Genomic DNA, 14,480 nt, shown 5'->3' on the forward strand with positions numbered 1-14,480 from the left:
GAAAATAGAGTAGACACTGAAGTTTATATTCCCATGCTTAATTTATTATAGGTTAAAATGAAACCATAATGTGACATTTAAGTTGCTGAATTAAAGGTCAAGTCCTAGTCTTTGTCATGATTTAATCTATGCCATTCAATGTCAGGGTTTAACCTGGGCTGTTCATGCCTGGTACTTCCAGCCATGTGTCTTTCTCCTCTATATCCATACTCCTGGATGTTCCTAAATAAGGATCCACACCAAATATTGGCATCTGAGATAAAGAGTCCAGGACAAGCACCTTTTAATCTTCTTTTCTATGCATCTTATTGAGAAGGGATGTTGAAAGCTTGTGGAGCAGAAATATGCAGGTATCTTAGAGAAAGAAGTTGTGGTATATGTATCTATAGATATACATATACATGTATACAATGGAATACTACTCAGCCATAAAAAAGAATAAAATAATGGCATTTGCAGCAACATGGATGAACCTGGGGATTGTCATTCTAAGTGAAGTAAGCCAGACACAGAAAGAAAAATACCATATGTTATCACTTATATGTGGAATCTAAAGAAAAAGACAAGTGGACTTATTTACAAAACAGAAGCAGACTCACAGACATAGAAAACAAACTTATTGTTACCAGGGGAGAAGGGGGTGGGAAGGGATAAATGGGGAGTTTGAGATTTCCAGATACTAACTACTATATATAAAATAGATAAACAACAAGTTTCTACTGTACAGCACAGGGAACTATATTCAATATCTTGTAGTAACTTGTGGTGAAGAAGAATATGAAAACGAATATATGTATGTTCATGTATGACTTAAGCATTATGCTGTACACCAGAAACTGACACAAAATTGTAAACTGACTATATATATATATATACACACACCTCGGAAAGTTGAATCCTAAATTGGCAGCGAGGAAAACCAAGAAGCAACACAACTGTCTCTTAGAACTCAGAAGACTTAAGATTCCATGGCAGCAGGGACCTATGGATGTGGCAGTTAAAATGAGGCTAAGGAGGATTTACTGAAAGTCTGTCTAAGAAGCAGTCAGAACCTCAGGTCCCCTCCCTTCTGCTGGGCAGCAGGGTAAACTGCTCCTCCCTCACCTTGACAGAAGACTAAGCTTCACTTTCTAGAGTAGGTAAAAAGGATGGTTTCTGGACTGGGCATTTCCCAGACCCATTGAGAGCGTGATTGTCGTAGGGAAAACCAGTTGATTTAGTGAACTTCACAAGTGGGATATTGGAAAATTTGGGACCCTTTTCCCATGTGGGGGGGAAGCCAGGCCCATCTGCTCAGGAGGAAGATTGGAATATCCGTCACCGTTGAATACGACCAGCCCTAGAGATACCTGTATCAGAGGTTTACCCAGGAAACAGCCCAGCCAGATCACCATGCAGGAAAGCAGTCACCAAACTCAAGCATGCATCCTGAGCTTCTAATCAGTTCTTTGTACTGTATTCTTATACTTGAACCGACTGCTAAAGATCACCAGAGCCTTACACCTGAAAGATAGAAACCAAATCAAAACAAAAAGGAATAAAAAGAAATTTTAAAGAAACAGACTGTGCAGGGGGAAAAACAGCTACAAAAGCCATTGACAGTTTAGTGTTTTTTCAGAGATGGAATAAATGCACCCATGAAACAAGAACAGGAAAATGGGAGGAGGGGTAAGGAAGCTATATACATAGAGCCAAAGGAAGAGAAATGAGCTGTTGGAAACTAAAAATTTGATAGGAAAAATGAAAAAAAGACAATAGAAGTAGGTTTGGAAGATAAAGATGAAATTTTTTTCAGGAGATAGAACGTAGTGATAAAGGGATAGAAAAATGGGAAAAGAAAAGATACAAGAATTAGAGGTCTGATCCATGTATCCAGATGCAGGAGTTAACGTACAAAGGAAAAGAGAAGAGGAAGTTGTCAAGGAAGTAGCTAAAATTTTTTCCAGAAACTAAAGAACCTGAGTTTTGAATTAAAAAAAAATTTAAGAACACTGGAACAAAGAAAATCTCCTATAAACTAAGAGGTAGGGAGAGAAAACACACAACAAACTAAGACTAGGAATCAGATTTACATCTCCCTTATTTGCCACGCTATACTCACAGAACAATTTTTAAAAAGTTAGTAAAATAAGCAAAAAACCTAGTGAGAATTACAGATATAATTAAAATCAGAATTAAAGGTATAATTAACATATAAAAAATGGTAAGGTAATATTTATCTGCCTCTGGATGGGGAAGCAACTTTCTAAACAAAAGCACGTAAATACACACACACACACACACGAAGAAAACTTGGAGGAATTATTTTTTAAAGACATAGAGGAAAGACTTCCTTATTTCCAGAAATCAATCAAGCTTAAGAAATTCATCAAATTTAGTCATTCTGATAAAAAGAAAATACTTCAATTGTTAGAATTGCCAAGTTTCCTTAGATAAAGATTTTCTGTGTTACTGGGGATACTAAGGATAAAATGGAAGAGTATCTGAAATGAAAGGGTGTTAATTCTCGGCTAGCACCTGTGGCTTTGTGAAAGCAGCACAGAGGCAGCCTCACAGTAAAAGCAGCCGTCTCAGACCCGCAGAGACGTGACACATTTGTCTGGAGAGCTGAAGGATCGCGGTCATTGTCCCTGGCAAATTCTGAGCAGTTTTGATTTGAGCACAGAGTTACACTTACAAAATCAGAGAATCTCCTTTGGATGCTCAATATCTGAAGATTAATATATATGTATTAATTATTTATTACAGACAGATGGTAGCCTGGCCTCATTCTTCCTAGGATCCTTAGAAATGTAGATCGGAAATAGTTTGTAAAACAGATATAAAGTGCTCAACTCAAAGCTTATTTTAATTGTCTATTAATAATTCAATAAGAAATGAGGACTTGTGTGGTATTCATAATCAGCATTTTATTGTTTCTTAGGGGAAAGGCCCTTGGCGTGATATTTAAATTTTTGATATTAATTCTTCTAAACTGTTCCACTTTCCTCTTTTCATTTCTTTAGAGCAGGTTTTCAGATAGAAGAATGAAATATTTGATTACATATTTAAAAAAAAGAATTTTAAATAAAATCATTGTGGAAAAAATTTTAAGATTAAAAAATGAGGGTGAGATGGGGAGACTATCAGACGGTACAGGTAATCTTGGCCCTTGTAGATCCTCCAGGTCTAGCTTGAGTGTGATAGCTGTAAGTAGAAGAGGTAGGCAAGCTGGATCCTTGGGTTCTTGACTAAGGAAGGTGAAGGGATCACAGAAAGCCTCCCTGGGGTGTATAGCTGTCCTTGGGGTCTCACAGTAGACTATCATGGGGTCTCCTGACAGTAGTCACTGACCACCTGTCTGGGGACAAGGAGATGTACTAACCAACAGTGACTAGGATAACTGTATTGCCATCTGTAGAAACAAGGACATCCAAAGGAGGAAGTCAGTTTCAGAAGGAAGATGAGCAATCTGTACTAAACAAGTCGATTTTCAGGGGCTCTGTGGGCCATCCAAGGTGGAGAAGCAAGGCAGAAGCTTAGGAGAAAGTCAGTGCTATTTAGACAAAGCTATGGCAGTAAGTAATATCTTTAAAGAGAGAGAGTGTGAAACAAGAGAAAGCCAGGAACATAAATAGGAAGTTTAAAAAGAGAAAAAGAGTTAAAAGAGAGATGAGAATTGAGCTGTGAAATAAGCCTGCGCTTCTGTAGTAGAAGCAATGGAACCAGGAGAGAGAAAAGGACTAGAGAGTCAAGTAGTATCAGTGCCCTGGAGTCAGAGACATTTTAGGAGGAAGGAGGAGGTGTTCCAGGCATCACTGACGTGGCAAGAGAAAGGGTGACCTCTGGAGCAGCATGTGGGAGACAGTTTGATGATTTACAGAGATCAATTTCAGCGGAGAAGCGGGGTCAGAGTCAGAAGATGAGAGATGAGGAAATGTGTTTGTGAAGGTAGATTGTTGTTGTTTACATTTTGACACATTTAGTATCAACAGGAAGGTGAGAGAAGGGACAGTAGCTCAAATCAGGAAAGAGACTGATGACTGATGATTTAAGTAAAAGATGATAGGGGTTATCTAATTGGTGATAGTCCTGGAGTAAGTGGAAAGTATCTAATAAAGGAGTTTAAATGGAGAGATTAACTCTGGAGAAGAGGAGTATCTTCTTTTCCCCTGAGATAGGAGAGCAGGGAGAAAGATAGGGTGTAACCAAGAGGAGAGAGGGTGCAATGTGTGCCAAATGGTTCTACTGAATTGTTTTTCTACTTCTCAATTTCTTCCTCCATGAAATGGGGACAATGACAGTACCAACGTCATAGACTAGTTGTGAGGTTTGAATGAGATACTATATATAAAGTGCTTGATGAAGAGCAAGGCAAAATGAAGTTCAAATAAAGGTGATGCTTGCTGTTGTAGAAATGAGAAGCGCCAGAAGAGAACCATAGGAAATGAAAAGAGTTGGTGCTTTCTTGGGGCAGTAAAGGAAGATAAGGGGTCAAGTTCATTCACTTGGGAAGTGGTGGAATTTAAGGATTGAGCAGGAAGGAAATTTTGGAAGAGAGAATGTGGGAAAAGGGAGACACTTTGACATTTAATAGCATAAAATAAAATGATTTCAAGACATCAATAAAATGGACACAGTTTAAAAGGCCCCAAGTTTAAAAAATAGGTTTCAAGCATCCCATTCTCTTTCTAGCTTACATTTCTTAGTGTTCTACCAGAATTATTTGACCTAATGGAGACATTCAGCCCATGAATCGAATACTGTTTCATGCTCCATCACTGCCCTCATGTTCTCACTTCCTTTTTCACCCTGGATAGATTTACTGGCTCATCATTATAATCACTCTCTTGTCCCTCCATCCAACCCATCAAGATCTTTGTTTCTCCCTCCTTGAGATACACATGCCTGGAAAACACTAACCCTAATGAAACTTTATGATTTACTTTCTTCCCATATTTTGAGTCCCCTTATCTGTGAAGAATAATTCCACAAAGTCATACAGTATGAGTTAGGGAAACACATCAAGATCAAGGCACACACAGGCTCCCTGTTTCTTCAGCATCTTCACAGAGAGGCATCCCACGTCGAGGAGGGTTTTGTTCTAGTGGAGGCCCCCTCCCCCTTTTCTCTTCCTTCATATAGGGCTTTGACGGCAACAACCTTCTTAAGAAAGGGACATTCAGACTGCTTGGGGAATTGAGCTGCCTAGATGTCATGCCAGCCATTTACCACTGTCTGGGAAAGCAGCGGCCCTGTGCTTTAGAGGGTACCTGGGGACCTTGGATCCTTGTGGATGGCATAGCCCTCCAGTCATGGGAAGGAGTCTAGGCTAGCCTGTTGTTCAGGTGTTTTGGGATCAACATCTAGGGTCATTTTTGGACAATGCTGCTCCTTCATAACAGTCTATCCCCAGGACTCGGAGTGCTCATCAGCTATATGTGGAATAGGAAGAGAGGTTATCTGACTTCCACCCAATCTTTAGAGTCTAAGTTAATTGCATTTGTCATACTTCCTTAAGGATGAGCCAGATTGTTGGTTACTTCCCCTCCCCACCAGTTATTAGCAGTACATTCTCTAGAGAACTTGAGGTTGTTTCTTTCACCCTTTGACACTGAAGTTGGAAAAAGAGAGGAGTGTAATGATCCTCTGTAACCCTCCTTCTGCGTGTTCCTTGGGGCATGAGGCTCCAGCTAGAGCAGAGGTGCCGAGAGCTACCACTGCTCACTCATAGGGCCCCTGCGGGGCTGCAGCAAACATTTGTTTGATGCACTCTTACGAAAGCTACCAACAGGGGTCACAGAGAGGAAGCCCTGCCTGGCTATTTTTGCCCCAGATCCCAGACCCCAAAGAAAGGAAAAAGGCTTTATGTTTAGTCTATGAAGCCAACTTGTGGTGACCTCCCTGAGGATAGGGGTGGTGGAGGATTGGTCCCCGGCCCTAGCGCCCTCTTGCAGATAAGCTCTAGGGACCTCTGGTATGTCTTGCAGACCACAGGAGATGTGGGGGGGTTTCTATGACTGAACAGTGGCAGGCAAGGTGATCTTTTATAGTCTTACTGGGGGGACTGCAAGGTGAGAAGATTAAGGGCCTGATCTCTAAAGGCATTTGACCTCCTCCTCGCCCCATTTCTTTGGCACAGGTTTCTTCTCCTCCCTGATTCATGTGCAGACCCGGATGGTGTTTCTTGCCCTGATAACTGCTGACTCTGCTCTACTTCTTTTCCTCCCATTCTGGCAGCTTTCCCAGGGGAATCTTTCAGTTCCCAAAAGGACTCTGAAACCTGTATAACTTTCAGAGCCCACAAAACCTGGATCTGCTCTTGGTTTCTGGCAAACTTCCAGGGAATTTGTCCAGAACCAGTAACTCACAAATGTCCAACAATTTTATAAGGTGACTCCAAGTAGATTCAGAATCTCTAGGAAGTCTCCTCCAATTTCATGCACCAACTGAAGATAAGAGCAGGCACGTCTGTCCCTCCGGACAGGTGAGCCTGGGTAATTTCCCTTGTAGGAGGGAGCCAGGCACTAACCCTCCGCGGGCTTGCCAGCCTTTCCCGTCCACTCAGTGACACGCTGTCTTCTTGGCAAGTCCTCCAATCACAGTAGCTCTGGCTATAGAGGAAACTGAGTTTACAAAATTGCTTTTGTTTTTGAGATATGATTTCAGACTTGTGCAGGGTCAGCAGGTCTTTCTCTCCTGTGTTTTCTTGTAAGAAATCTCCAAGGAAAGATTTCAGGCAAAATACCTGTGTTTTGTGGACTGATAGCTTTTAAAAAAGAGGCCTTTTACTAGACAGTTGGAGGAGATGATTGGATAGCTGGTTGGATTCAATCAGGATAGGATCAGGAAGGATGGAATTAGGGTGGGGCTGATTTGAGTAGAATCTTGAAGAGATACTGGGTCCTGATTGTTGGTTCTTGTTTTCTTTGGAAATATTTTCTTGAGGGAGTACATGTTTTCTTGAGAGGAAAATCATCTCGAATTTTATCCAAAGCAAGACTATCAGAGGAGACTTCACTGAGAAGGTGATGTTTGTGCTGAGACTTGAGAGTTGCCTGGGTGCCAAGACCACCAGACAGGAGACACAGCCAGGAGTGTGGCTGGAACTGAGAGAGCAGTGGGTACAAGGAGAAAGGGGTGAGGTAAGAGGTGATCATGTAGGGGCCAGATCATGCAGGGACTTTTAGGACATTTGGACGATTCTAGGTGGGATGGAGTAGATGTACTTGAAGTTTGAAGAGGGGGGAAGGTGTACTAGAACATTTAGAGGCTGGAAATTAGGAGAGTATAAAAGGATTAGGAAACAGTCTTAAGGGGCACTTGGAATGTGTTAATGAAATAGTTTGCTAATGTGCCTTTTTTCCCCTGCCATTAATGGGACTGTTACTTTTGTTTCACTGTTAAGGCTGCTACTTGCTATTTTTACATTGAAATTCTTTTTTTTTTTTTTAACATTTTTTATTGATTTATAATCATTTTACAATATTGTGTCAAATTCCAGTGTAGAGCACAATTTTTCAGCTATACATGAACAAATATATATTCATTGTCACATTTTTTTCTCTGTGAGCTGCCTACACTGAAATTCTTTATCTTACAAAAAGAACTTTCTCTTGATGTTTTCAAGTAAGAACTTAAAAACGCCCGTGAATAGACGTTGAATTTCACTAAATCCTTTTTTGGTATCTACAAGATGGTATTTTTCATTTCTTCCTTAATATTCTGAATTACATCATTAGATTTTCCTATATCGAATCATCCTTGCAATCCTGGAATTCTGGGATACATTCTATTAGGTTAGAATGTATTATTCTTTTACTATATTGCTGTTGTTGGATAACACTCTACTTTATGCTTTCATCTATGTTTATAAATAAAAATGGCTTGTAGCTTTATTTTCTGTTGTCCTTTTTTTTTTTTTTTTTTTTTGGTTTTGCCATCAGAGATCAGAGTAGCCTCATCTGAGTAGCTTTCCAACTTTTTCTATACTCTGAGACAACTTGCATAATAAGAGTAAACTGTTCCAAACAGAAACAGACTCATAGAAAACAAACTTTTGGTTATGGGGAAGTGGAGAAGGAGGTGGGGAGGGAGGTGGACAGAGGGAGCTTGAGGCTTGCAGATACTAACTGCTACATATAAAATAGATAAAAACCACATGAAATCATTGCCATGTTGTATTCCATTGTATAAATATACTGCAATGTATTTTTCCATTCTACCATTGATAGGCGTTTGGCTTGTTTGCAGTGTTTAGCTACTAGAAATAATGTTCAAACTATTCTTTGCTGTGACTTTAGTGCACAGCCACACACATTTCCTAGGATGGCTGAATCATAGCACATGGGTAAGCTCGATTTTAGAGATACTGTCCAGATAGTTTTTCAAAGTGAAGGTAATGATTTCTATTCTCCTTGGGGTATGAGAATTTACCTTGTTCCACATCAACACCATCTCTTGTAATGTCGGTCTTATAGAATTTTAGCCTTAATTTCAGCGGGCAGTTATATTCCATGGTGATTTTATTTGTAGTTCTCTTATAACTTTTTCCAAACATTGGCTTTCAACCTTTCTGTATTTTTTTTTTCCTTCTAGGTTTTGTTTTCGACACTGTCCTGAAGACACTACATTTAGAATACCCACCCAGGACTGGGTGATTCACTAGACCTCAAAGGACACAGCCAGGTGTCAACTGAGGAACATCATCTAGTTGCAGGCTCAGGCATCATCAGTCCTGGGCTCCCCACAGTGGACTCCCCTGAAGAATATCTCATTTGCATAAAAGTCCACCGGGGGTTCCCGCAGACTCAAAGATATTCAAACCCACTTTTGAAAAAGTAGCATTTTTTAGTATCCTCTCCTATACAGAACAAACCTAAAAATTTGGGAGTTTGTTGTTTATTAATGGAAAGTATGAAGTCTAAGGCCAAATGTACCCAGAACCCAACTTGTAGAATAATGATATTTCATCCAACCAAAGAAGAGTTTAACGATTTTGATAAATACATTGCTTACATAGAATCCCAAGGTGCACACCGAGCGGGCGTGGCTAAAATAATTCCACCAAAAGGATGGAAAGCCAGGCAGACCTATGATGATATCAATGACATCTTAATAGCCACTCCCCTCCAACAGGTGGCCTCTGGCAAGGCAGGTGTGTTTACTCAATACCACAGAAAGAAGAAGGCCATGACCGTGAGCGAGTATCGCCACTTGGCAAACAGTGACAAATACCGGACTCCACCACACTTGAATTTCGAGGAACTGGAGCGCAAATATTGGAAAACTCGCGGCTATGATTCCCCGATCTACGGCGCGGACATCAGTGGCTCCTTATTTGATGAAAACACCAAAGAGTGGAACCTGGGTCACCTGGGAACCATTCAGGACCTGCTGGAGCAGGAGTGCGGAGTGGTCATCGAAGGCGTCAACAGCCCCTACCTGTACTTCGGCATGTGGAAGACCGCCTTCGCCTGGCACACGGAGGACATGGACCTGTACAGCATCAACTTCCTGCACTTCGGGGAGCCCAAGACCTGGTACGCGGTGCCCCCGGAGCACGGCCGGCGCCTGGAACGCCTGGCCAAGGAGCTGTTCCCGGGCAGCTCGCGGGGCTGCGGGGCCTTCCTGCGGCACAAGGTGGCTCTGATCTCGCCCACGGTCCTCAAGGACAACGGCATCCCGTTCGGCCGGGTCACTCAGGAGGCTGGCGAGTTCATGGTGACTTTCCCCTATGGCTACCACTCTGGCTTCAACCACGGCTTCAACTGTGCGGAAGCCATCAATTTCGCCACCCCGCGCTGGATCGACTATGGCAAAGTGGCCTCGCAGTGCAGCTGCGGGGAGGCGCGGGTGTCCTTCTCCATGGACGCGTTCGTGCGCATCCTGCAGCCCGAGCGCTATGAGCTGTGGAAACGCGGGCAGGACCGGGCGGTGGTGGACCACACGGGGCCCACGGCGCCTGGCGGCCAGGGCCTGAGCGCCTGGAGGGACGTCCGGGTGCCCGCCGAGGCCACGATGGGTCCGAGGCACCGCCCACCCCGCCTGGCCTTGCAGAAGCTGGTGGCCGCGGGCAGTAGGACCCGCCGCCAACACTCTGTGAGTCCGGCGTTCCGGCGCCCCTCATTGGCCCGGGGTTCTACCTCTGCTGCTCAGTTCAGTGCTGCCACTGCCCGCAAACTCCCGGAGCTTGGCCCAACCCCGCCGCTGACCCCAGGTCCATCCACCCCGGATCTCCATCCAACTGGCAGATATGGTCGCGGTCGTCGTCCTCGGGAACAGGGGACTCAGGAGCTGACTGTCCAGGCCCGGGTTAAGAGGCGCCTCTCGGGAGACGCTACTCAACACCCGGAGGCTCAGCCCTTGCCTTTGGAAGGACCCTCCATGGACAGCCGTGCACCGCTGAGCCCTGGACTCCAGCATCCTGCTTAAATCTTCCGAGGACTGCTGTTTCCCCATCCCCTAACCCCAGGGGATGCCTTTGTACCCACTGCTCTTGTATGTGGAGGATCCTTGAGACTGGCCACGTGTCCATTTCAGAGCTTGGGTCTTTGCAGGTCACTGGTCTTGCATGAGAATCCCTCCCGTGTTGCTGCTGGACCAGCTGGGTCCATGCTATTTACCAAATTCTCCAAAGTTTGTTCTTCCTCCCAGACCTGGGGATCTCTGGAAACTGCTCCCTCCTGTGTCACCAGCTGAGCTTCCTCCCCTGGACACCACAGTGTGTCTGGGAACTTGGTTCTGCTGAGTTTGCCGGTGTCCGAGCTACCTCAGCCTCCCACCCCGGGGGCCAGCTCTGGGTGCTGCAGAGCTTTTGAAGTTCCTGGGCGTTGTTTACCCTCCACTCTCCCTCTTTTCCCTTTCCTCCAACTCCTTCCCCTCATCCCCCCTCCTTTTTTTTGACCAAACTAGCTCCCTTTGACCAGTTAGGTCAGTGGAGGATCAGATAATCATTTATAATCTTTCTGAGGTGTTGGTTTATTGAAAAGTGTTCTCTGCCAGTATTTGTTCACAAATATGTGAAAGATAATCAGAATGTGAAAATCTGACTTTATTTCTAGTGTAGTTTATTCAATCGAGATGTGGTTACTCTTTTCTGTTCTTTTCTTAATAAATATAATAAACGATTTCAAGAAAAGCGTATTTTTATAAGCTGGTTACATTATGCGGTGTTTGTGAACGAGTTTGGGGGGTGGTTGTTGGGTTCTGGCTGGCTGGCAGGGCTGGGGGATTTGGTTTGCAGCCATATCTTGAGGGTGACTTGGTGGAAATCAGCCGGTACTTGGCTGACCCAAGCTGCTGGGAGAAATGAGAAAACATAAGACAGAGAGTGCCGTCATCTGAAAATCTCCCCTCCAAGTCTCCACTGTCTTCGATACTCTGTATCTTCCACATGACTGAGTCATTGATTCGTCCCCATAAACACGCCCACAAGGAAGTGAATAAGATCATTTCAGTCAGTGATGTGTGCTGTGAAGGAATGAAAGGGGAGGGGATGGATGCCAGAGCAGAGTGGGCAGGAGCCAGGCTGGTTCAGGTGGTCAGGGAAAGCGTCACAGAGCAGGAGACCTTTCCGAGTCCCAGCTGACAGGAAGGAAGGTCCAGAGCAGATTTCCATTTAGAGGAAAGCGCAGATGTAACAGGCCTGCCATGGACCTGGGTGGTTTTTTCCTTCCAGGGCTAGAAGGGAAGGTCATTTGTGCCTGGGGCACAGAGAGGAAGAAGGAGAGAGGTGGGGTCTAGGGTATGTAGGACCTTGTCGCTTATGGTAAGTATTTGTGTTTTTTCAACTTTAAATAAGAAGGCACTGGAAGTTTGAAACAGTATGACCTGCATATTTAAGTTTACTTCCGTAAGTAGTATGAGTTAGAGCTCTATGCCTCCCCCTCCCCGCCCCACCAAAAAGAAAGAGTTAATGCCAATACCGCTACCACATGTTGAATAGTCCATTCTTCCCCATTGGTTTGATGCACCACCTCCATCTTAGTCAGATTCCCACATATACATGTGTCTGTGTTTGACCTCTCCATTTTGTACGTACATGTATTTGTCCATTGCAGCTCAAGTATTACAGTTTGATAGGGGAGAAGTCCCCACTCTTTTCTTAAAAAATCCTTCTGATCAGAGACATTTTCCAAATCTGTTTTTATTTTATTTTCCTGCTTTTTTGGGAGGGGAGAATTTAATTAATTAATTTTTATTTTTTTCAGTAGAGGTACTGGGGATTGAACCCAGGACCTTGTGCATGCTAGGCATTACACTGTAGCACTGAGCTGTACTGTCCCCTAGAAGTTGCCCCTCCTTTGTTTCTCTTTGAAGGAATCATCTCAGAGATTTTTGCTCAAATGCTTTACTACTTACTAGATCTCTCATCTTGAGCAAGATTCTCACTATCTCCTTGATGCAGTTTCCTCTTATGAGAAATAGGGTTGACAGGATTTACCTTATAGGGTCATTATGAAGATTAAATAAGTTATTGTATATAGAATGCGTTGAACAGTGTCTGGCATTAGATAGTCACCATGTATTAACTACTTTTCATAACATTGGTTCTATTAGAGATAAAGAGTGACATCTGTTTATCAAAAGATGTGAAAAAGAGAGTGAAAAGACAAATCAAAGATGGAGAACAGATAACATACTCCTCGTAGTCAGTCAAGAACTGATAAACAGAGCATACAAGTACTACAAAGAGAGAAAGATGGACAAAATGCTTGATTATGCACTTCATAAAGGGACAGATCCAATCAGCCAACAAATATCAGAAAAAGGTTTTCACCCTCAGCAGTAATCGAGGGAATGCAAATTGCTATGCGAGCTCTCTACGCCCTCACCTGATGAGCTAGAACTAAAAAGGTTGATAATCCCTAAAGCTTTGCAACAGTGAAGAGCACCCTCACGTGCAGCAAGAGAGTGTGTACACTGGGGAAAGCTGTCGGAAAGCTGTTTGGTGAGATGAAAGTTTGAATTTACTCATTCTGTAGCCAAAGGTCCACTTTTAGACATGAATGTACATGAGCTTCGTTATACATGTCAGAGAATTTTCAGAGCAATACTATAGGAGGTCCCCTTTGGAAAGACTGTGGCAAGTTTGTCTGGTTGAATACTTTACCGCCCTGAAACAGAACAAAGTCCAGCTACCTGCAGCAACATCAATTAGAAAAATACACCAAAAGAATACATTAAAGTGCAGAAATACAATTGTATTCATATAAGGTTACAAAAAGTTTCCGAAAATGGACCCAGTTATAATATTAAAATATTTATCAAAATTACTATGCCAATAGTTAGGATGAGTTCAGTCTAGGAGGCTAGGGGGCTGTAATCTGGGAGGAAAAGCACAAGCCAGGCTGCCCTGCGCCTGGCAACGTTGGATCTCTTGACCCAGGTGTTGGTGCCACTTTTGTTCACCCTAAAGTGGTTTGTTAAATTGTACATATATGGTTAATAGATTTTTACAAGCACTTTATATTTCATAATTTTAAAATGATTTTTAAAATGCTCTAAAAAATTGTCACGTGGTGGTTCATACAATCATTTGGTTTATAGTTTGTTGTTTTATAGACTTTCAAAAATCTAGATTATATTTCTCCTTTTTTCATTTTGATAATGTTTATTGATGCCGTCTCTTGTTTATTATTTATTTTATTTAGATATACTTAATTTTTCAGGACACTTTTAGATTTACAGAAAATTGAGCACGTGGTTCAAAGGGTTCCCACCTGACTCCACTGACATTTCCCCCTATGTAACAGTTCAATTCCTATGGTACATTTATTATAATTAATGAACTGATATCAAGATGTTATTGTTTACCAAAGCCTATAATGTGTTCAGATTTCCTCTGTTTTTACCCAACGTTTGTTTTCTGTTCCAAAATCTCATCCACACACCAAATTATGCTTAGTTTTTATGTCTTAGTTTTCTCTCGGCTGTAACAAGGTCTCATACTTTCCTTGTTTTCAACAAAATGTTTATATAGAAATGTGAACATTTGGAGGAATGCTGGTCGTAAATATTACAGGATGCCCCTCTATTGGAATTTGTCTGAGGCTTTTCTGATGATTAGCTGGGCTTTCTGCATTTTTTGGAAGAAGATTACAGAAGTAATTTTATCATATTTTAATCACATCACATCAAGGACAAACACTATCCTTGGAATTTATGGCTCTTAACCTTGACCAGAGTGCAACGGTGTTTGGCAGGTGCCTCCTTTATAAAGTTACCTGCCCTTCCCCACACCCCCCACCTCCACTTCCCACTCTGTACCTGCTGCTGTCACTCAGGGAGCAGGGTGTGAACACTTTCTTCCTTTAGGGTGAAGTAGTATGTAATTTATTTGGAGTCTTCTGTGGTGAAGATAATTTGTCTCTTCTCAATTTTAATTTCATCAACCATTTATATAATCATGAGGTCATAGACATTTATTTTATACTTTTTGGGTCATCATTCAGCTGAATGATGCTGAAATTGGTTTAACTTTGGCCACTGGGGCTCTG

General features: G+C 42.6%; 1 protein-coding gene across 1 annotated transcript; it reads left to right on the top strand.

Annotated features, from left to right (window-relative positions):
* The first annotated feature begins 8,583 nt into the window (after window positions 1-8,583).
* KDM4D (lysine demethylase 4D) lies at window positions 8,584-11,055 on the top strand. Its single transcript, XM_064491889.1, has one exon. The coding sequence runs from the start codon at window positions 8,887-8,889 to the stop codon at window positions 10,411-10,413; it is 1,527 nt and encodes a 508-aa protein (XP_064347959.1). The 5' UTR covers window positions 8,584-8,886; the 3' UTR covers window positions 10,414-11,055.
* Window positions 11,056-14,480: the final 3,425 nt, after the last annotated feature.

Source organism: Camelus dromedarius, chromosome 12, assembly GCF_036321535.1.
Source record: "Camelus dromedarius isolate mCamDro1 chromosome 12, mCamDro1.pat, whole genome shotgun sequence".
Classification (NCBI taxonomy): Eukaryota; Metazoa; Chordata; class Mammalia; order Artiodactyla; family Camelidae; genus Camelus; species Camelus dromedarius.

Coding starts and splice junctions, on each gene's coding strand:
- KDM4D (XM_064491889.1), top strand. CDS start 8,887: ATGGAAAGTATGAAGTCTAAGGCCAAATGTACCCAGAACCCAACTTGT.